Here is a 23,772-nt window from a genome sequence, read left to right as displayed (position 1 = left end):
ATTTAAATTACTTTAATCCCTCTAAAAGAGATTGATAAATTATAAAAATAAAATTATTTATATCAGTGCTGTTAAAAAATCAAAATATTAATAAAAAAAATTTTGAAAAGTTGCTAATATTTGTAAGCATTAATAGTATTATTTATTTGACTATTTTGTAATAATAAAATTGAAAATATGAAAAAAAATAAAAATTAATATTCAAATAAGCATTCATATTAATTTATTAGTTTTTTTTAAATTAAATTTATTTTTACCTTTATTTATTTATAAGTAAATTTATATTTATTGTATTCTTTTAAATATTAGAGAATGAATAATTACTTGTTAGGATATTACAAATTATTTTTGAGATCATTTTAGCTCAAAGCCAAATTATTTCAAGATTCTTAAAATAATTGAATGTTTATATTATTCAAATAATTAAAATTTGAATTAATATTGAATAAAACCGGTTAATTGAAATGGTTCTAGCATTAATTACCATCTATTACTTCTTTTTATTTTTATTAATTTTAATACAATTTAAAAAAGTAAAAAGTATTTTAATAAATATTAAGTTAAGCCATACAAATTTTTATATTTACAAATATTTTCACTAAATGACATTTATTACAAATGCATTTTTTCTGTTAATTTTTATTATGTTTTTATATTAGCTTATATTAAGCTTTAGGCTTTCATTTATTGCTTTAATTATTTGTTCGTCATTTTATGAATCCATAAATGAAGATTCAATTTCTAGCTATCCTTTAAATTTATTGTTAACCTAATTAATTGTTAGATAAAATTATAAATGTTAGCTTAACAATTCATGAATTAATATTTACATTAATTTTAACTGAGATAGTATCTTCATTCAAATGCTTATTCTTAATAGCTAATAAATCAGGCCATACAAATTAATATTCTTTTTTATAAAGATTTTCGGCTATTTCACTCATAGTGTGAGGGGCAAATGGATACAAGGAATTGATTAAATACTCGTAAATTTCAGAAAATTCCTATGTGATTCCTGACTATTCTTGCAATTCACTTAAGAAATTATACAATTCCATTTATCTAGCAATAGCAACATGGAAAGAACGATCTTTTCTTTCTAATGCATTTTGAATATTTTCGACATATCCATACACTTTTTTGAAAGTGGAAATTTTTTCTTCTGTAATGTTAATTAAGGAATATAAAATTAATGAATGGTAAATATTTTAATTTGCAACAAATTACATTTGTTCATTTTTTTGAGCAAATCACCATCATTTTTATAAGCCGACTGTATTTTCAAGTGTAAATTCCACACCTTATTGAGATAAGAGTACTGTATATAATTTAATTATTCTTTTATTAGATGTATTTTCTTAAAATACTTACCAGCGTTTTTTAAAGGTTGCCATCCCAAGCAATATCCTTTTCATTAGGTCCATAAAAGAGTAAAGTCATTCTTAAACAGTCAGCTCCAAACTTTTCAATTTCTTCGAGCGGATTTACTCCATTATTTTTGGATTTGGACATTTTTTCTATTTTAATGTCTAATTCATCTTCAGCGTATTTTTAAGCTTCCTAAGGATAGAGGTATTATCCTGTTTATTTCAATCTATAGCTTTTACTTTTAACCAAACCTTAGACAATTAACTACTTGAATGGTTCTTTATGTAATGGTACAAATTGTTGTTTGTGCAAAAATTTATGAATAAAACGAGCATACAAAAGATGTAAAATAGCATGCTCCATACCTCCAATATACAAATCAACAGGAGCCCAATATTTAATTAGATTGCTATCAAATATCTTTTCATATTATTGGAGAAAAAAGTAATTAAAAATATTAAACACTCAGGGTAAAATTAATAAAATTAAAAATCATATGATTCTTTTGAGATTCATACAAAAATATTGTATCTTTAAAAATTTAGGCTGATTACAGTTATATTCAACCTAAAATTAGATTTTTTTAAATGTAATTTATAATAATAAAAATTGTAATGAGTAACATTTTAATATTAAATTAAATATATTTACTTAGAGCGAATTTTTGCTGTCTGGAAATCTTAAAAAATACCAACTAGAATCAACAAATGTATCAAGTGTATCAGTTTCTCTTTTTGCCTTGTTGTTACCACAAATATGGCATTTACACTCCACAAAATCTTTAATATGAGCTAATGGATTTCCATTTTTCCTAAATATTAATTCAGAAATACAAAAAAAAATATAATTTTGAATTTTTATTTTTATTAACTACAATTAAACAGGATTTCCTAATTTTTCTGGTAAAATAACAGGAAGTTGATCTTCAGGGACAGGTAAAACTCCACAAGTAGGACATTCAATCACAGGGATAGGAACTCCCCAATATCTTTATCTAGATACTAGCCAATCCTGAGAAGAAGAAAAAAAAAGTTATATCAGTATATTTATAAAAATAAAATTTTACTCTCATGCTAGTATTAGATGTTACATGGCCTTTTCCAATTTGAATTAATTATTCGTTAATCTATTTCTTAGCTTCTGCAATTTCTAAATTGCTAAATTTTCCACTATTGACTAAAACTTATTTTGTTGACTAGTTGTCTGTTTCTTCTTTTATGACTTCTTTAATTGGTATTTAGTATTTTTTAGCAAATTCTTGGTCTCTGTCATCATGAGCAGGAACACCCATTACTGCACCAGTCCCGTAATCTTTCAAAACATAGTCTACAAGGTAAATAGGAACTTATTCGCCACTCAAAGGGTTAACAGCATAATAATCTTTTACTTTATAACCAATTTTGTTAACAACCAAATCCTTTCTAGATTTGATTTCGTTTTTCATTTTTTCATAATCAGCTAGATCTTCCTCTTTTTATCCTGCTAAGAATTTCTTTTTATAATCAAATTAGTTGACTTTAAAAATAAAGAATTTACTTCAAACAAACAAGTTAATTTGAAAATTAAATAGTAAAAATTGAAATTTCATTCATTAATTTTACTGTAGCTAGTTGGTGATCATAAGCTAATGCTAAGAAAGTAACTCCATAAATTGTATCAGGGCGAGTTGTGTAGACTTCAATTTCATCAATACATTTTTATTATTATTAGGAAAATAATTCAAATTTGATTTGAGTTCCCTCACTAAAACCTATCCAGCCTCTCTGCATTTCTTGAACAGCCTAAGGCCAACCTTCTAAATCACTTAAATCCTAGAAGAGTTCTTTTCCATATTCTGTAGTTTTAATAAACCATTAATTTAACATTTTTTTTTCTACCTTAGCTCCACTTCTCCACGATCTTCCCTAATCATCGACCTAAAAAAGAAAAATAATAATTTTTACATGTTTAAAACTAAACATAATTTTTAATCTGTGTGTTGATTGAATTACTAAACAAATAATAAATATCAATAGCGTAATAAAACCTCACTATTTTAATGCAAATAAATATCTGCTTGTAAGATAAATAAACTGTCTTTATTATTAAGTAAGTTTATTAAATAATTAATTGTATTTTGATAAAAAAAAAGCAGTAACATGATTTACTATCTAATTCTGCAAAAATGACATGATATTTATTTTTTTGAAAGTATAATTTTTTGATTATTATATTTTAATTCTACAAAAACAAATGTAATTAAAATGATCCTATTCAAAAATTTTGGTGTAATTTGGAAAAATCAGTGAGATTGAAAAAAATTTTTTATAATTAGCATTCAAAAATATTTTAATTATATATTTGTAAATTTTGATTATGAAAATTAATATGAATTTTGTAAATAAATAATTAATTATCTATAAAAATTAGTTTAATTAGTTAATTTGTTTATTTAATTAAATTATTTCGAAAATCTAATTAAGTTATTTTTGTAATAATTTAAATTACTAAATAAATGTACTTACTTATTCATTAGCTAAAACTGTCTAATCGATTGGATCCCAATTGACCTCTGCTTCTTTCTTATAAGCAAGTTTATTCTTTAAAAGTTAAATAAAAATCCATTAAGTCCACTTGTAATAATCTTCTCTGCATGTGAAGAGCTTTTAAATTTATAAAATAACTGTAAAATCAAATTTATGTATTATTAAATACTTCTAAATCCCAATCGAAAACAACTCCCAATTTTATCATTTATTCTTTCATTTGTTAAATATTTTTATAGGTCCATTCTGAAGGTTCTTTAAATTTAATAAGTAGATTTTATTACTATCAAATATTAGTGATGTTTTATTGAATAAAAATGTAAAATAAAATTATTAATCAATCTTAAATCTACCAATATTTCTTTATATGGCAGCGTTCTCTGCAGGTAATCCAAAAGCATCCCAACCCATAGGATTAATAACATTTTTACCTAGATAAAAATAAATTTTTTGAGATAATTCTAAATGACATTTAAAAAATACAGTAAAGATATGAAGCAAGAAAAAACAGATGAAGATTTCACTAAAACCTTCCAAATAAAGTCTTACCTTTCATTTTTTCAAACCTGGAAATAACGTCAGAAATGTAATAAACCCTAGCGTGTCCCATGTGGAGATTTCCACTTGGATATGGGAATTATGATAATACATAATATTTTTCTTAATTAGTATCAGATATCTTTTTATGAGAAGATTGGATATTTTAATTCCATTTTTACTGCCACTTCTACTCAATTTATGAGAATTCATACTGTGAAAAGTAGTTTTTTAACTTCAAACATAAATTTTAAGTTCTTAACTGATTTGTTAAAAACGGTTTTGATAAAATTCTAATAGATTACGTTAACATTTTCAAAATGATGTTTAGATTAAATAAGTCTTATAAGAAAAAGGAATTATTAATATCTTAAAATATCTTTAAAATTATCTAATCATACTATTCTAGAAAGGTAGAAAGACTTAGTAAACAAACAAATAAATTAAATTTTATGAGGTAAATATTGCTGTTAGTAACTATATTAAAATAGAAGTAATTACGTTAGTTATCACAAATTATTTGCAATAAAGTACAAATAAAACAAAAATATTTCAAATTATTAAGTTAAACACACTTTTTTGATGATAAAAATGCAAATAATTATTTTTGATAATTTTTGAGATATTTTTGCACATTTAAATTTCATGTTTTTTTTCTGTTTTCTAAATTAAGACCTCTTTCCTCAAAAGTTAGCCAGCTCAAATTTAAAAAAGTATTCTAGGAATATCTAAAGATAGAAATATTTTTAAAAATGTAAATCAAAAAATGATAATTAAAATAAAATTCTCCAAGATTTAAAAGAATAAGAATGCATTCAGTAATATTAAAATCTTGTTTGAAAGGTTAGATCAAATAGATATTATATAAAAAAGAAGAAATTACAAATTTTGATTGTAAATTTTAATTTTGATATCTTACTTTGATATGCCAAAAATATTTGTTATTTTCCACTTGATCAATCTATCATCGAATAAAAATAGGTAATAAATTATTTTTTACTATTAAAAGTCCTTTACTTTTTGATAGGAAAATACTTCTGTTACTATTATTATTTAGGTCATTTAAGTTTTTTTATAGTTTTAGCTATGGATTTGTTATTGTAAAGTTTATGATCTTTCTATTTTGTTTATAGTTCTAGTTGATTTAATAAAATAATTATTTTTTAAACCAAAAATATAATTACTAATTTGTTTAAAGACAATAAATATTCATAAAATAAATTTTATCTGATTATTTACCTTTGTAATTTAAAACAATTTTAAATTATGAAATTTATAACAATAATTTAAAAGAAATTTAGAATTACTCTTAATTATTTTTTTTTCAAGTTATGTGGTGTAATAATATGTCCTAATTACAGTAATTTAATTTATCATGTATCTGACTTTTTTTTCTAATATTAAGATTATATTCATCTTATCCTTATTTAATTTTTCTTTTTGATTAAACCAAAATCTATAATTTCTAAAAAAAAAAAAAATTAAAAAAAATTAAAAACATAAATAAGTAAGTAAGTAAAATTAAATTAAATTTAAGTAAAATTAGGCAAAAAAATATATAAACATACTCATACATATTATAAGATTATAATTAAATAAAATAGAGGCAAATAATAAATTATAGTTATTAAAGACCAATAAATAAATTTGCTTCATATTACTAGCAAATATAATTAATTAAAAATGATAAACTAAAAAAAAAATAGTATTCTTACTCGCTTATTGAATCTAGAGCCTCAGAATTTTGAAAGATAAAACTCTTTTGTTCGTAATATAGAAAATTAAAATGATAAAAATAATGAACTAGATGAAACTTAAGAGCAAACTACTAATTAAATTCAAGACTAGTGTAATTGTAAAGCCACTTTAAAAAGGAATATATTTGCTAATACAATAATAAATAAGAATGCTCACAAATTGGTGAAAATAGGGTAAAACGGGGAACAAAATTTAAATATTCTTTAAAACGAACCTATTGATGATGTTATGATTACAGATTTAGAACGTTAAATATACGAATAACTAGATTAATTAGGAATCAGACTAGCTGATCCTTTGGAATTATAAAACAATTATTATCAAAGAGTGCGTAGTGGTTTACTAAGCTAAGATGAAATTCAATCAGAAAGATTTCTGACTCCTAAAATTTGTCACTCTTAATAAGATATAGAAACAAGGGCTAGCTCTTAGCCTTTATTTTCATCAGATGAAAATATTGAATCAAGTAAAAGCGCAGATTTAAAATTTAATGAAAGTAAAATATACTTAAAAAGATCTTCTTTTAAACGACCAATAATATTATAATAATATTCAAAGAGTAATACTTCAGAATAAAGTTACTGACCTTGCATTTATTTTCTTAATTTTTAAAAATAAAACAATTCATAATAAAAATCTTGCATTACACAAATTTGACTATGCTTAAATATTTAAATAATTGGACTTAAAATTAAAAACCTATTTATTTATAATCAATCAATCTCAAGATAATAATTACACATTTCAACTAAAAAATATCATTTATTAAAGTTACTACAAAAATAATCACCAAATTGTAAAATTAAATCCTTCTAATTAAAAAATAAGTTAAAAATACCTTCTTCCAATATGTTTAGGGGACTCGCTATAACTTATATTTATTTATAATTCCTTCCCTATTAAAACCAAATATTTATTTATTTAATTTAATATCTTAAATCAAGTTATCTGTCTATATTATTAAAAACCACTTGTAAAAAAATTAACTATATTAATTCTTTCTATTTTATTTTTGAAAAAAAATGTAATTTGAATTAACTTGCTTGAATTTGTATCTAAAAATTGTTTTTGGTATTTTAATTTTATTTCATGTTTTTGATAAATTTTGTAAATATTAAGTATACTTTCCAAAAAATTAAAACTATCACTTTTCTAAAATGAAAAACTACTTCTCATAATTAAAATTAAATAATTTTTTTTCTATAAATTCAAAGAAAATCAAAAACACTATTTCTATTTTGATCTCTCAGATTTTTAGTTTTACTTATTTATATTTTTTTTGCTAAAATTAATTTCTAAAAAGAATTTTTGTTATTTACAGTCATTAAATGTGTCTTTATATAGATATTTAAAAAGTATAATTTATAACCATTAAAATTTTTATTTAATTGAAATAAAAAATAAATAACAAAAAATAATTAGATAAAAATCAGTTCTACAATATTAATCTACTTTATTTATTTATATGTAAATTTAATAGCTGAAATATCACACACACAAAAAACGATATAGAATTTTTTTATTTTTGTGAGTAACAGAATTGAAAATAAAATAAATATGATATTAAATTTATTTCTAAATATAAATTTTTAAACTATTTATATCAATTTTATAGAAATATATTACCAAATGCATAATAACAGCATAAGATTATAGTACATTCATTGAAGAAGCTTAAAATATCATATAAAAATATATTTAATATTTAAAAAAGCACTTTTTTATTTAGCACATTTTGTGAATTTTAATTTTATCCTAAAATTATTTTAATAAATACATAAACATCTCAAAAAATATATCTGAATATAATGAGTTCTTTCATTAAAATCTAAATATATCAATTTATTGAAATTATTTTATATTTCTAATAATCCATATTTTGCAATATTATAATAAAACAAATTTCAAAAATATTTATAAAATTTTAAGGTAATTAAATATAATATTTATTATTGATCTACTATAAATATACTTATATTTTTCTAAATATTAAAACAAATAAGCAAAAGAAATTTTTAAGTTGAATTGTTAAATCATAGTATTTCTTTAGATCAAAAAATAGTCAAAAATCATAAATTATATTAACAATAAAAAGCAAATCTATATTTGAAATAATAGAAATGTTTAAATTTTTATTTTTTTGTTAAAAGTTTTCATAACTAAAATTGTAATTTATTTTGAAGAAAAAAGTAATTTTTTTGTAAATTTGTAACAAAATAATTAGTGGTAATCAAAAGTGATGTCATAGTGTGAAATATCTTATTAAAAATATGTTTGTTACTAAAAGTAGTTAGAGTAAGGGCAAAAAAAGTAATTCAGCAACCCCTCAATTTTAACAAAATTTAGTTTTGAGGAGCAATTAAAAAAAGAAGAAGAAAGAATTTAATTAAAATATGATATTAAAACTTTAAAAGATACTTACCATAAAGTTATTTAAAGCTATATAAATTAATAAACACACAAATCACTTGATAAAAAGTGATTACTTTTGATTAACTTAGTATTTTAAAACCTTTATCGAAGTTAGTTATTTTTAAAAATGAATCGAGAATATCAATCAGCTGATAGAGCTCTATAAAATCAAAACAAAGAAACATTTAAATTAGTTATCAATCAAGCTAAGTAGATTAGTGATGAATAAGAGTATCACTAATCAAGATTAGAAACCAAAAATACAACCATGTTTAGTTTTTAAGATTAGAGTGCAATAAATAAATCTAGTAATGAAAATAGTAATAATGAGAAAATCACATTATTTTCTCCTCCTCCTCTATCTTAAAAGGATGGCTAGGCATTTTTCTAACCTATCAAGCAAAATAAGAATCACTTCCAATTAAAATTAAAGCCTCTTGTTGTACCAATTACCAAAAGATAAAATAGTTAAGATTAACTTCCATAATCCTTTAATCAAATTACATCGCCAGAGAGATAATTAACTTTTCAAAAATAAAATTCTATCATATGTTAAGAGCTTGTGTAATAGTAATTCCAATCCATATAGAAGCTATAAGCATATTAAAACGAAGGTAACGATGAAGTTTCAAGTCCAAACAAAAATAAACTTTAGCTTTTGATTGAAAAACAAGTTATAGATTTTAGTTCTGAAGAAGATGTCAATGTAGACTTTTTTTATTTAAAGGATTTAAATGAAATGTAAACAAAAATACAATCGAATATTCAAATTATTTACAAGTATTATTAATTTTATCAGATTAGCGGGTTTTAAAATATAACATTTGTTAGATATGCAAATTTAAAGCTTGCTTTATTCTGAAAGTTCTTACTTACTTAAAAAATAATTATGTTCAGCAAATTCGCTAACTATTTCCTTTGTATTTTTGTTCTAATAACAAATATTTGTTGGCTAATATTAATTATTATAATTTTTATAGTGGATTATCAGGATAGCTAAAAAGAGTCATAAAACTAAAATGGAATTGGCTTACTTTAGAAAATTCGCCTACTAATTCTAAGTACTTGAGGAATGTTTAAAAAATTTAGAAAAAGACAATATTAGCCAAGAAATTTTCAATTAATTCAAGCTGATGATGTATAATCCAAATAGAATAATATAAAAAATAGGTAAAATTTGTTATACATTTGAGCTTTTTATATATTTTTTTTCTAGAAACAGCGAAAAACTCATTAAATTATATGCCTAAAATTTAAATTAATATGCTAAATGAAATAAAAAAACATTTTGTTTTAAAAATTATTTATTTATTTATTTAAAAATAATTACAAGATATCAATTTATTAAATAGATTATAAATTTTTGATTATTTTATTATAAAGAAGAAGCTTTTTATATTGTTTTGAGGGGAAGCTTAGTTTAAAAGGAAAAAGTTATAAATGATAACTCTGAAAGTTAAGATTAGAATATTATTGTAATTTAAATTTTTTAAACTTTAAATATATTAAATTTTAATAAATATTAGTGTGCTAATAATTTAGCAGATGATATTGATAGTGGCTTTTAAATTTAAGAATTTTAATAAAGTAATACTGATATTTTTGAAGATCAAGAGAAATATACTACGATAAAAAGATACTTACCTGGTGATTGTTTTGGAGATATAAGATTAGATAATAATTAATTGTAATTAAATCAAATTTTTTTTTGGTAGAATATTTTATTAATTTATCTCATTGTTTTTTTTTTTTTAGTTCTAGAAAGCCAATTATATTTACTGAGTCAGAATGTTGCATTATTGAAATTACAAAAGAAGGAATCTAATCAATATTGGCTAAATATAAGGCTTCTGAACTTTAGGAATCAATAGATTTTTTTAAGTCTTTTTCATTCTTCTAAGATATTCCAGACTATATTATTATGAAAATGATTCAATCTTCTTTGCTTAAATAGTTCATCAGAGGAGATGTGGTTTTTTAAGAATCAGATTTGGTTGAAAATATTTATTTTATTAAAAATGGTGACGTTGAAATTTCTAAATTAATAGATATTGAGGCTAATTAAGATACAACAACAGTCACAAATAAGAATTAATAAATAATTATTCCATTAATCAGCTCATCGAGCTAAATCTAATCACCATTAATAAAAAAAAAGAACAAAGAAGTATCTCCTTTAAAGCATAACTTAATATTAAAAAAAAGAATATAGCTGAAAATACTCACACAAAATTCTTATTTTGGATAGGAAGAAATATTGCAAAAAATTGCTAAAAGGGAAAGCAAAGCTAAAGTTCTCTCATAGCAAGCATAAATATATGCAATTAATTCAACTGTAAATTAATTTTAGATTTTTTTAAATTCTAAAAATAATTTTTATTCTTTATTAGAATTTTATGACACTGATTTAGAAGTATTCCTAATTATAGAAACTAATAGAAGAGAATTCTTTAAAAGAAATAGCAGAGTAAGAAAGAAAGACACTTATTAAAAAAGTACAAGGAAAGATTTAAAGCAATGATAGATTTGATTAAACATTTAAGTTTTCATAGAAAAGTATTTATTAGACAACCGGTAATACACCTAAGAGCTAAAGAGATTTAAAATCTCCTTTTCTAAGACATAAAAGCAATATTTTAATAGAAAAATCTAATACTGGAAGAGGAATGTCTTAATAATTTTCCTCACTCGTCTTTGACAATAATAATAAAATAGCTGTTAACAGTAATAGCCACTCTAACATTTATATCCCTCTTTAAAGTTAAAATACTCTAGAAGAGATTGAAATGTTACCTACATCTTATAAATATAATACAAAGACTATGCCAAATTCCAACAAAAACTCACCTAGGCTGTTTAAAATGGAGAGTTACCTAGTTTCTCCAAATAAAAGATAACTTTCATAAGCACGATTAAATTAAGAAATTTTCTCAGATCTTTGTGAAGATCATTAATAATAATCTCAAACAGAAAGAAAAAATATATCACTTAATCGTTTATAATCAAAGGTACTTAACTCCGAATATACTTCTCCTATTTTTAAAAAATAAATTTCAAAAGCTAACTTGTCTCCCTAATTGATTAAATTAAATTCTGGTCAATAGGATTGTTCTGATAATTTTCACTCAGCTTCATAAAGAGCTTTAAATTAGAATTAGAGTGTATATAAATAATAACCTTCTAAATCAATAACTAACTTTAAAGCTTTCGACTATAATAGCTAAAAAAAAGGAAATATATTTGATTAAAATGGCAATCCAATATTGATGGTTTAATTTAATACCGATTTAGATACTCAAACTAACTTGTTCTAATAAAACAGTAAATAACAAAAAGATGAATACTCACTTTAGACTTAAACTCTGCAAAACAAAAAGATTAATTTAAAAGCTATTTTCAAATCTCCCTTAGGCAAAGCCAAAAAAAATGATAGAGTTAGAAGCTAAGTCTAAATTGATGAATCACTGGAAAAGTAATAAACTATAAGAAATAATGATATTTAAGATAAAAATTAAAAGATATACTACGATTTATCACCAATAAAAAAAGAAATTTTATCTTCACTTATTGAAAAACATAAATTGAATAAATTTGATTAGGGCAATCACTATATCAAACATGTGAGCCCACTGAAGTAATTACCTACTCACCCTGAAATTCTCTCAAATATTCCTAAAAAGTTTTGGAAAGAAAATTAAAAAATAATGGAATAAAATGAAATTATGGTAAAGAGTGGCTCCAATATAAATAAAAGAATATATCAAAGGGCAGGAAGAAAATCAGATCTTCCTGTTCATTCTTATGTTGACAGAAACATGGAGTAAATAATGTAAATAGCTAGGTAGCAAATACAAATATCTCCAAGATTAAAAAATTAAAATAATGAAGAGTTTTGTTCATTAAATATTGGATAAATTAACGTTTAAAATTTAGAATAATAAATGAAATGTATATAATAAAAATGAATTTAATATATTTATTTTATAAAATTTCTATTGAAAATTCTCGAAATTTATAAATTAAATTCTTTAATTAATTATTAAATAATTTATTTTAAAATTTTCAATTTTTAAAAAAGGATATTTAAAATTTAAATTAATAAATATTTTTATTAAAAAAACAAGATAAAAAGTTCTGGTTTTTCTATTATTATAAAAAATAATAATAATAGTTTCATAAATAAACATATAAAACTCTTCAAAAGATTAGAATTATTTCCCATCAATTTAAACAATTACAAATTTAAACTATTCATAAAAAAAAAATATTTAATTTCTTTATTTCTTTCTCATTTAATTATTAATTATATTTATTTATTTTATCAGCATTAAATTAAATTAAAATTTTAATTTTTTATCTTTTTTATTGATTCTTTTTATATTTTAATATACTTTTTTATTCTGAATATAAAAAGAATATTTTATACCTTATCTCAAGGTTAAATAATATAAACCTTTATTTAATTTCATTCATAGCCTATTTAAATGTTTTTAATTTAATTCTATTTGTAATTTTTAAGTTTCTTTAAATAAAAAGCTAGCATTCTTATATTCATAAATATATAAAAATATATATACTTTAGATTAGTATTTTAAGGTTTGATTTTTATATAAAAAATAATAATGTATACTATTTACTTCTTATAGCAACAAATATAAGATGTTGTTAAATTTGTTATATTTTTTTATTCTATGAAATTTTAAAATATAAAAAATTTTTATTAAAAAATATTAATGAAAAACAAAAAAATTAAAAATAGATAGGAACAGAAATAGTAAATTAAAAAATTAAAATGCATTTAATATTAAATAAAACATTTTACCCTATTTTTTTTCAATTTATAATAAGTAATTTTTAATAAAAAATAATTTAAAAACAAAGTCTGCATAAATTTATGTGTTTGGAAAGTTTTATTGATTTTATGGAATTTAATATAGAAAAAAGCGAAAAGAATTTATCAATTAGAGTTATTGTTAGCGTTTTATTCTTAGAATGATTGCAAATATTTTTATTCCTCCTATTACATTTTTTTCTCAAATGTTTCATTAATATGATCAAATATTGGCTTATTATTCTCCATAATTACTCTTTCCTCTTCAGGGGTAATTTCATTAATATCCCATTTTTGTTTAAATCTTTCTATTTCTTAATCTGTATCGCCTACATAAAATGGACAACCAAGAGTTACTAAGCATATTTCTTTGAATTTTTCAAAATCTAAGTGATAAGCAGCATATATGAGGGGTTTCAGTTTTTCAGCTTATTCTGGTTTAATTCCATAATAGTCTTTCATGATGCTATAAGACTTTGAGTCTATGTTATCACTTAATTTATCACTTTTTAATGGTGATTTGAAATCGATGCTGCTTGGCTTGTAATCATGAACCTCACAAAATTTTTTTATAACTTGCAAGACATCAAATGAACTATATATTAAAAAAATATAAATTAAAAAATATTTTACTTAAATGTTTAACTCTTAATTATTTAAGATAGATGTATGAAAAATATTCAATGATTTTCTCATTTTTGCTTTGCAAAAACATAATCCCAACATATTTTTTTTACAAATATTGAAAACATTTCTATTAAAAATTTACATGTCTGTAGTAATTTCATCGCTATCTTCAGTCATGCTAACTAATTTAGAAAGGCTCTTAAATTCATTTTTAAACTCTACAATTTGCCCATCACTACTTCTAATTTTAATTGTATTACTTTCCTCCATTTTAAAAGCTCTATTTATTATTTTTTATTAAGAAATTATTTGATTATTTATTAAATATATTTTTTTAAATCAATTTTTTTATATATTTATGAATCTATTTCTTGTATTGTATTGTATTGCATTGCATTGTATATATGTATTCATTTCTAAGTGAATTTCTATCAAATAATATTCGTTATTAGATATAAACAATTAATAATGTTAAAATATCAAATATATAAACGAAAAGATAAATAAATAAATATAAAAGTGAATATCAATCAATTTTTTATTTTAAACCAAAAAATTGATTTATTTTGATAATATGATTTTAAAGCTTAAAATTCAATAAAAAACATATTTTTTATTGCAATCCTAAAGCTATTTAGATTTAAATATCAAGACAAAGATTCCATTATTTTATCTAAATCAACACAAAATAAATCATTATATGACATCATATGACGATCACCTCCAAAAATATAGCAAAAATTATCACAAATCACAGCAGAATGACCATCTCTTGCACAAGGGCGTCTACCTATCATTTTATTTTATCTTTGCTCACTATTTCCTCCAAGCTATGTTCTAGTCAAGGAGCTATCTAGAATTCTTAGTGAATACTTTGTTTTACCTAAGGGATTACCAACTGTTTATATACTATTCTTCATATTTTCTGTAGTAGGACTTACTGGTCTATTTAAGTATAAATAAAGATTAAATTTAAAGTTTACACAATTTAATTTATTTTAATAAAATAAGAAGCAATATCAACTTAACTTTTCAATTAAGCTTACATTTTTATCTGAAACTTTGAGTATTTGTAAAATTTTTATAATTCTTAAAAAAACACTTGGAAAGCAACACAGTATATTATAAATAATCGTTATCAAAATTATTTTATAGAAAATTGAATTTTTTTACCTGATTATACTCTTTTCTGATTCGTTTAATTCAAATTCAGAAAGTAAATTCATTTTTTTCATTTAGATTCTTTTTTTTCTATTTTCTTCCATCTAATTATTGACAGTGTGCGATTCTTCTTTTGAGCCAATGCTGTCATTTTATTTTTTCATACTTTGTTTTATTATGCGAGAACTATTTGATAGATTATGCTTTTCACTATTTGTTGCTTTAATTCGTTCTAAAGAAGAATTTTTAGTTTTAGTACGAACATTATGGCTTTGCTAGTTAACTTCAGAATGGATTTTCTTGTTTTAATCTTTAAATGATTGTTCATTTTAAAATCCATTTGAAAAGCTTTATTCAATTGCTAAGATATCATCATTCAAACTGCTTTAATTATGTGAAGTATTGTCATCAACTTTAAAAAAAAAATATTTTCATACAATTTAATTAAATAAATTAAAAATAAATACTTAAACTCCATTTTTTAGTTCTCACATTAAAAACATACATGTCATTCTTTTCATGAGTAATATCATGAATACCTCCAAATAAAATTAATTTATCTTTATAAGTTAGGAGAGAATGTCCATTTCTAGTCTATTTATATAAATAAAATGCTTTATTTTATAATATTTGTTTACTATTAATTTATTACTTCGGGTACTAAATCTTCTTTTTCTTACTTAATATGCTCCCATTATTATGTTTATAAATCAAAAGACCACATATCATTATACTTTGCATCAACTATAGTCCCTGTGAGTTATTTAATTAAAATTATTTTCGCTTTAAGTAATAAAAAAAGGTACTTTACCTCCAAACATATACAAAATATTATCATAGAGTGTGATACTTGATCCAGCACGCTTACATGGTTTAGTTTCAGAGTTCTCACCCAATAAATCCCATTATTGACTCTCAAAACTAAATTTCCAAACCTTATTTTAGTAACCTCCATCTTTTTGGCTATCAGAAAAACCACCAAAAATATACATAGCATGATTTATTTCATCTACTGCGGCAGCATGAGAATCTAATGAAGGAGGAGCCTGCTCTCCCTTAAAAAATATAGAATTTATTTATTTAAATTTTATTAAAAGCAGCTAAATATTTACGTTAGGCTTAACTATTTGCCACTCGTCTTCATTAAAGTCAAATGACCAAAGTTAACTAGAAGGCTTTAAAGATTGCTAATTACCTCCGTAAATGTACATTTTATCTTTGTAAGTTACAGCTGTATGTCTCATCAAAGGACCAGGAGTTAAGGGTTTATCATTATTAGGTCCATACTTTGACAAATTAACTTTTTACCATTAAAATACTTAATTATTTTTAATCATCATTTCATAAAAATCTCCCAATATTCCTTCATTTACTTCATATCCACCATAAATGTACATCCTATCGTATTAAATATAGAAATAGATATTTTTTACTTAACTTTATATTATCAATAAAAAGAAGCATTCATTCAATACCTCAAAGCATTTACTTAAAAAATAAAGAAAACCATTTATAAATAAATACCTATCTTCATGACTGACTCCAGAGTGATAGCTTCTGCGACAAATATTTTTATTAAATATTTTAATTTCGCTCCACTTTGTATCTAAATTTTATTATAATTATTAGATAGGCTAATCAGCATATTTTGCTTTGCTATATTCAGAGTTATTATCTACAGATTTATTTCTTTCACCTTCTCTGAAGTGAGCAGAGTCTACTCTATTTTGCTATTTTTTCATTTTATCCTATCTTAGCCTAATAATAATGGAATTTATAAAATCTGATAAGTTTTTAGTGATTTTTTTTTTTTTTTGATATATATTAAAGATAATTAACACTTAAAATATATAACTGAGGGTACATAAATACATGCAAAGCACTTGAAAGTCTTATCTCTTAATTATAATAGTTATTTTTTTATAAAGAAAATCTAAAGCTTGAAACAAAAACTAGATAGTAGTAGTATTTATTAGTTCATTTGATGTTTGGTTATATCTTAAAATTAAGAATATCTACAATAAAAGCTTTTGCTTGCTATTTACTGAATTATAGATTTTTATCAGTTTCCATGAATTTGTGTTGAATATTAATCAAGTTTCAATAATCAAAAACGAATTAATTAATGATTGGATTTAAAACTAATCAAAAATTTATGGAATATAGATTTAATTTATAAATATTTATCATTTTTATAATATAAATTTAATATCAATAAGATTCAACTCTTAGATTTTTAATTTGATTTGATGAACTATGCTCTACAAAAGTGTAATTTTAGTTGTTGTAGTTATAGTTAATCCAATCAAAATTATAGTTATCAGGCATTCCTTAATGAGGTACTGAATTCCAATTATTCCAGCTGAAATAAGGTAATCCATCATTGGTTGGGGAACTAATCATAAAGCTTTGTAGGACTTATAATAATTTCTGTGTTATAAAATAAATAAATTAAGGATAAAATAGTAAAATATAACTTAATTACATCATTTGTAACTTTGGCATCAATAGCACCATATGTGTAAGCTCCTTAATTTAATAAATCAAATCTTGGAGCTATAGCATCTGATGGATCTCCTGTAGCATTATGATTCAATCTAATTAATTTCATGACATCTTTAGTAGTACTAACATTCTTAGAATATTAAGCAAATTCGATAGCTCTAGGATCATTAGTATAATTGAATCCATACCCTTACTAATACATAGTGATGTTGAATATTTCCTTTTCAAGTATAAAACAAAAATATTATTTTAATTATTTTTTAAACTCGAATAACAAAATAAAGATAGTTATGTTAAAATGTTTTAATACTAAAAAAATATAATATAATCTTACTTGATTAAAGGGCACATTATAACTTGCTACATATCCTTAAGAGAAAAGTTGGTAAGTGACATCAATAGGTTTGTATAAATAAAAAGATTCTTCAACCATCCAAACAATATCTGTATTCATTAAAATATATTAATTTTACTTCAAGATTACGATTTTAAATAAATTAATTAATTACTTTTTCTACTTCCTGCTCTCCATTAGTTATAATCAACAACAATCCATTAGTTATTGTGAGTTCCACTCCTATAATTAGAGAACACCTAAGCCCATTCACTACCGTTTGATGATAATCTATTTGCTAAATTAACTCTCATCCAGCATGGAACACTGTCATAGTGAAGATAATCGTAGTTGGATTTATTATAATTATTTAAACTATTTTTTTGTAAATTTTATTAATTTAAAATAAATTTAATTTTTTTAGTACCTAGTCTCCATTACAACAACTCCATTATTTAAAATATAGAAGTCATCTTTACTCTCTAAATCTCCTGGTCTACTTGAAAATGCCTAAAATGAAGCTTTTACATCTTTATTGTGGAATTCAAATTTGTAAGCCTGTTTTTAATATTTAATTGAAAGTTAAAGGCTGATTAATATGTATTGAAATATTAAAAGCTACAAAATGCATTGTTAAAAAAATTTTTTAAATTACTTTGTAAACACGAAGCATTAAAGAATAAATGTTGAAAGTACTGTGGGCACAAACGAGATCATTATGAGTTAATTTTACATAAGCATCACAATTTTTTCTAATTAATATTAAATAAATAAATTTATAGAATTCATATTACTCATTTACTCAGTTTTGTTAGTCTTTAGCACAGCATTTTATATATCTTCAAGATCGCCCATATTTGTTAGGTAATAAAATTGATTGAATGATAAGATATTTTATTGCTATTGATTCTTCCTCATGGCATCAACATAACCATCATAAGTTCCATTTAATTGAGACATTAAGCTACCAACTAAACCCCAATATCCTTGGCTTGTTTGATTGTTTTATTATAATTATCCTTCAATCCATTATGTTTGATTTGTTATAAATTACTGCTATAATTCGTTTAACTCTTATCCATTTAACACAGTATTTAAGAAATTATAGTATGCATAATTGATAAGGTCATATGTAAGATAACCTTCTAAATAGCCAGCATGATATAGTTAATCTCTATCAGAAAAATGTTTACTTGTTTCTATTGACAGGATTGTCCAACCAGTTGTGTTAAGAGCATTTGTATAAAATGCCTTTGCAACAGTTTTGTTATCAACCAAAGAAAAAGCAGTGACTCTTTCACCAACTATAGGAGAAATTTCTATATGGTGAGCAGAAAAAGTAATGCCTAACGATAACAGTAACAAAAAAACTTAAACTGACATTTATTTCATTTTAACCTTAATTGCTAATTACACTATTTAATAATAATAAAAATCTTTTACTAAATTTTGCAATCTCTTTTCCTTTCAAGTTTAGGTTAAGCTTTTGGAATATCATTCATTAATAATGATATAAGAATATGCAAGAAAAGTGTATTTTGTTGGTAAATTAAAAAATTGCAAAAATAAATAGATAATAACTATGAATTTGATTATCAGATATTTTTTTTTGCTTACAGAAAGTATTTTCTTTAATTTAAATTTGCATATCAAAAAAATATTTATTTTACTTTATTTTAAATAAAACAAACATAATTAATTTATTTTATAAAATTGTTGATTTTTAACATTAAATACAAAAATATAAATTATTAATCATCAAAAAAAATAAGTGAAATTTTCAGAGTTATTATTAGGCTTCAATTTATCAAAGCAAAGATTTTGTTAAAATAATAATTTACTTGAGTCAAACATATTACAGATAGTATTTATCAAAATATTTACTTTAAATTAATTAAACTATATCAAAAATAGATCAAAATTATATATATATAAGTACAAGATTCAGATTGAGATGATGAAATGGACAATGATAAATATAAAAAATAGATCACTAAAAATTAGAATTTTTTTAATTGAAGGAAAGAGTATTTTTTAATTAATATGGAAATACAGTATTTATAAATTTGCTAAAAGAGATACTTAATTTGACTCTTTTCTTTTATTTGAATTTTATCAAAAAATTTTTGTAAACTCTTTGAAAACTTTAGATTAATTTACATATCAAAAAGAGTAATTTAAAATAGCTGCATTGTTAAATTAGCTTTCATTTAAGATTTATTAATTAATATTTTCATGAAATGCTAATGGATTAAGATATGCTAATATCAAATTTTTATTTTAATATATGTTCTCATTGATTTAGAATTAATAAACAAATAAAAGAAAAAAACAATTATAAAAGTTTTAGATTTGTGATAATAAATGATTAATTAGTAAGACGATAATGATTTTTTTTAAGATTCCTAAAATAGTATCATACATGATGAATCACTTATTTAATCAGGTTACTTAACAAAAGATTCAAAAATGATAATAAAAAGTGAGAGACCTATTAATTATAAACTAAATTGTAAAAAAAAAATAGTTTTTAAGAAGAAAAATCAACAAAAATTATAGCCAAATTTAGATTAAGATTAATATACTTAAAGCTAAGTATTTTAAAATACTTTAATACCTATTGAAAACATATAGAATTAAAGCTCTTGCTTAGGTATTTAAGAAAAAAATCATTTGAATAATCAGAATTTATATGAAATAGCTCCATATAAACAAAGTAAGCTTGTATAATATTAGTAAAGAGGATTGAGTTTTTCCAAAACGCGACAAAATCAGAGCAATGATTATATTTTAACACCTAAGAGTAATAGGAGTTTTTCTACAAATATAAGTTCAAATAGCTCTTTTAATTTACCTTAATCTTAAATTTCAGAAACAACATCAACCTCTCATTTAAATAAATAACGAGAAAAGATGTGTTTTCAAAGTGATGCAACCTGTCAAACAATATTTTAAATGAGAAGATAATTAAATAATAAATATAATTAGCTGATTTATCATAGACCAATCAATTAAAATACTCTTTAATTTCCTTTATAGAGTTAGAATTAGAAAAATGACAATCTCGAATTTAATTGTTCTAAATTAGATTATTAAATCTAAGAAAATACTTAAGAAATAAATGAGCAGATTAATAAATAAAAATCTGAAAATAGTATTTCTCTTAATAAGATAAATTCATCGACATTAAAAAAGAATAATACTGATAACTAAAATCTTCACAAATACTTCGAATTTCTATTAAATAAACCTTCAAAAGTAGACATACCTAAAATCAAATAATTAAATGAAATTAATTTCCTTTTAGACAAAAAAATTTAACAAAATAATGAGAAGATAAAATCTGAACCATTGTCACAAAGACAAAAGTAAAAAATTCAAGAATATTAATTGGAATGTCTAAAAGAGAGCTAAAAAAATGAAATAAAATAATTTAAAATATCAATTAATAGGTGTTTAGAAAAACTTAAACATTAATATAGAAGTATGTAAGCAAACTAATAATAGGTAAATAATTCTATGATCGAATAGAGTATGAGTCAAGGATATAATATTTTAAATTAGAGTTAAAAATATTCAAGAAAAATTTCATATCAAGACTACTAAAATAATTTTATAGAATCACCTGAACCTTTAAAACTAAAAAAAGGTTACTCAGAATCGTAGGAAAGTGTCAATTTAAAGTGCGAATCACCTCTAACTGCTAAGCTAGAATAAACCTTAGAATAAAATATAGAACCTAAAACAATTTCTTCTATTCGAAAACTGAGCCAAAATATTTTATTAAATAATTAACCTATAAAAAATATTAAAGAAAAAAGATCTAAACAACAAATTATTATCTCTTAAGATACTACATAAGATTTTGCTGATATAGTGATTAAAAAGCACGAGATAAGAGAGAGAAAAAAAGAGGAAGTAGGAGAATTAGCAAAGTATGATTTTTCTGCAATAAACCGCAGTCCTTGCAAATTGAAAAAGTATGCAAGTGTAAAAATTGATATGAAATAGTAAAGATTCGAAAACATAATGAATAATCAAAGCATTCAAAAATAATTTTAGGATATTCAAAATTTAATAAATCATTCTTCTGCTCGTATTAATAAAATTAAAAATAATAAGCAATAACTTTGAATTTGAATTGTAAAATAATTTATCTGTCTCAAATTGTAAAGTTAACATCTAATTTTTATTAAAATTAATTTGATTTATGCAAAGTAAAAATATTCTAGAACAACATTTATTTATTTTTTTATTGCAATTAATTACAAAATATATGTTTTTTTATGATTGATTTTATATAACAAAATATATGTTTTATTTATTTATGATTGATCTTATATAAACAATTTGAAGAGTACTTTAGATATTTTATTTATTTGTTGAATTAGAGTTTTTAAGATATTCTATATGAAATATTATGTTTTTGATGAATTTATTTATCTTTTATAGTTAATACATCAAATACATTATTAATAAATTTTATCATAAATGATTGCAAATCTAACTATTAAATTTAATTTTAAATCAACTTATTATAATGCAGTCGAATAAATCTGCAGGCATATTTAGCTTTTTGATTAACTCATCTGGTTCCATATCACTTGTTTTTGATAAAATTGTAGCAGCAAATTCTTTTTTAGGATAGTAACCACCTTTGTTACCAAAACCATCAACATTTTCTTCTTCTTTTAAGAGTTTTTAAACATAATATGTATCTTTTTGGACTTCTTCGGGTACAAATAATTAGCTAGGAGAGAAGAATTGGGCTTCTTTAAAGAAATTTGGAAGATCAACTAGCATAGAATCCACAAAGAAAACTAATGTTCCACCAGCTTTCAAAGAATAGACTACTTATTTTCTAGCAGTTTCAACACTTTTTTCTCTATTCTATGTATTTGTTTATTCCTTAATTAAGTATTCAGAGACATCGGCTATATACCCTTTATACTTAAAGAATGTAAATGAATCATTTGCCTATAGTTTGTCAATTATTAATAATGATCTATTCTTGTCTCTATATTCTTCTATTTTGTTAAATAATTATTGCAATTTGATATGTTCTACATTCATCTTTTTAACTATTGGTTCTTGCTTAACCTCTTTTACTTATTGAGCATCAGGCTTTTAATCTGGCTTTTTTTATTAGGTGGTAGTAGATGTTTTGTTTGTAGTTAATTTAGCATCAGGCTTGGAAGAACTGCTCTTTGCAGTGCTTGTTGAAGATACTTTAGTGGAATTAGTTGATGTAGGTTTTATATTTGAAGTTTTAGCAGTGTTATTAACAGGTTTAGGTTAAGTAGAAGAAACGCTCTTTGATGCTGTAGTATTTACAGGGGCTTTTGTAACAGTAGAACTCTTAGCTGTATTTACCACAGTTTTATTTTAAGTTGTATTATTTGGTTGCTTAGCAGTCGAATTAGTAGGTGCCTTATTCATTTTATTATTACTAAGATTTAATTTAAATTGTTGATTAAAAATTATTATGAATAGCTATTTTTTCAAAAGTTTTTAATATGATTATATAATCTCAAGGTTTCTAAATTAGAGGTATAGAAAAAAAGATTTTAGATTTTATGAGTATAGTAGTATTTTCTTTATCTGTTGTTACCTTGTATGTTTTTATTAAATAAAAATAGATACAATTTTTCTAGATTAATTTTTTTACATATAAGTAGGTATGTAAGTAGGCCTAAATTTTTAAGGCTTGGCTT

At 22.2% G+C, this 23,772-nt stretch overlaps 8 protein-coding genes across 8 annotated transcripts; 3 read left to right on the top strand and 5 right to left on the bottom strand. All coding sequences in view use genetic code 6, as the record gives it.

The window, feature by feature from the left end:
* Positions 1-595: 595 nt before the first annotated feature.
* Positions 596-4,743, bottom strand: TTHERM_00532220 (leucyl-tRNA synthetase protein; the record flags this gene model as incomplete). The annotated part of the gene is made up of 12 exons (XM_001024345.3): positions 596-769; positions 831-1,162; positions 1,228-1,318; positions 1,372-1,788; positions 2,020-2,179; positions 2,243-2,379; positions 2,435-2,860; positions 2,970-3,284; positions 3,873-4,010; positions 4,063-4,148; positions 4,247-4,324; positions 4,443-4,743. The coding sequence occupies 12 exons, from the start codon at positions 4,741-4,743 to the stop codon at positions 596-598; spliced, it is 2,655 nt and encodes an 884-aa protein (XP_001024345.3).
* A 1,370-nt stretch (positions 4,744-6,113) lies between these two features.
* TTHERM_00532210 (hypothetical protein) lies at positions 6,114-6,773 on the top strand (the record flags this gene model as incomplete). The annotated part of the gene is made up of 1 exon (XM_001024344.1): positions 6,114-6,773. The coding sequence occupies one exon, from the start codon at positions 6,114-6,116 to the stop codon at positions 6,771-6,773; it is 660 nt and encodes a 219-aa protein (XP_001024344.1).
* Positions 6,774-8,727: 1,954 nt separating this feature from the next.
* Positions 8,728-12,565, top strand: TTHERM_00532200 (cyclic nucleotide-binding domain protein; the record flags this gene model as incomplete). Its single annotated transcript, XM_001024343.2, has 6 exons — positions 8,728-9,306; positions 9,581-9,770; positions 9,984-10,075; positions 10,127-10,287; positions 10,356-10,935; positions 10,991-12,565. 6 exons carry the CDS (start codon positions 8,728-8,730, stop codon positions 12,563-12,565), a joined length of 3,177 nt encoding a protein of 1,058 aa, XP_001024343.2.
* A 992-nt stretch (positions 12,566-13,557) lies between these two features.
* TTHERM_00532190 (S-phase kinase-associated protein, putative) lies at positions 13,558-14,328 on the bottom strand (the record flags this gene model as incomplete). The annotated part of the gene is made up of 2 exons (XM_001024342.1): positions 13,558-14,026; positions 14,201-14,328. The coding sequence occupies 2 exons, from the start codon at positions 14,326-14,328 to the stop codon at positions 13,558-13,560; spliced, it is 597 nt and encodes a 198-aa protein (XP_001024342.1).
* Positions 14,329-14,705: 377 nt separating this feature from the next.
* Positions 14,706-16,961, bottom strand: TTHERM_00532180 (kelch motif protein; the record flags this gene model as incomplete). The annotated part of the gene is made up of 7 exons (XM_001024341.1): positions 14,706-15,003; positions 15,232-15,631; positions 15,687-15,813; positions 15,872-15,972; positions 16,031-16,274; positions 16,332-16,617; positions 16,744-16,961. The coding sequence occupies 7 exons, from the start codon at positions 16,959-16,961 to the stop codon at positions 14,706-14,708; spliced, it is 1,674 nt and encodes a 557-aa protein (XP_001024341.1).
* Positions 16,962-17,430: 469 nt separating this feature from the next.
* TTHERM_00532170 (phospholipase B-like protein) lies at positions 17,431-19,450 on the bottom strand (the record flags this gene model as incomplete). Its single annotated transcript, XM_001024340.3, has 7 exons — positions 17,431-17,649; positions 17,705-17,944; positions 18,059-18,168; positions 18,234-18,433; positions 18,486-18,616; positions 18,714-18,810; positions 18,861-19,450. The coding sequence occupies 7 exons, from the start codon at positions 19,448-19,450 to the stop codon at positions 17,431-17,433; spliced, it is 1,587 nt and encodes a 528-aa protein (XP_001024340.2).
* A 1,521-nt stretch (positions 19,451-20,971) lies between these two features.
* TTHERM_00532160 (hypothetical protein) lies at positions 20,972-22,192 on the top strand (the record flags this gene model as incomplete). The annotated part of the gene is made up of 3 exons (XM_001024339.2): positions 20,972-21,426; positions 21,511-21,565; positions 21,623-22,192. The coding sequence occupies 3 exons, from the start codon at positions 20,972-20,974 to the stop codon at positions 22,190-22,192; spliced, it is 1,080 nt and encodes a 359-aa protein (XP_001024339.2).
* A 393-nt stretch (positions 22,193-22,585) lies between these two features.
* Positions 22,586-23,497, bottom strand: TTHERM_00532150 (hypothetical protein; the record flags this gene model as incomplete). The annotated part of the gene is made up of 1 exon (XM_001024338.1): positions 22,586-23,497. One exon carries the CDS (start codon positions 23,495-23,497, stop codon positions 22,586-22,588), a length of 912 nt encoding a protein of 303 aa, XP_001024338.1.
* Positions 23,498-23,772: the final 275 nt, after the last annotated feature.

Source organism: Tetrahymena thermophila (genome assembly GCF_000189635.1).
Source record: "Tetrahymena thermophila SB210 genomic scaffold scf_8254385, whole genome shotgun sequence".
NCBI classification, from domain to species: Eukaryota; Ciliophora; class Oligohymenophorea; order Hymenostomatida; family Tetrahymenidae; genus Tetrahymena; species Tetrahymena thermophila.
Note: the sequence above shows the minus strand (reverse complement) of the source record. Positions and strands in the feature narration are given on the sequence as shown.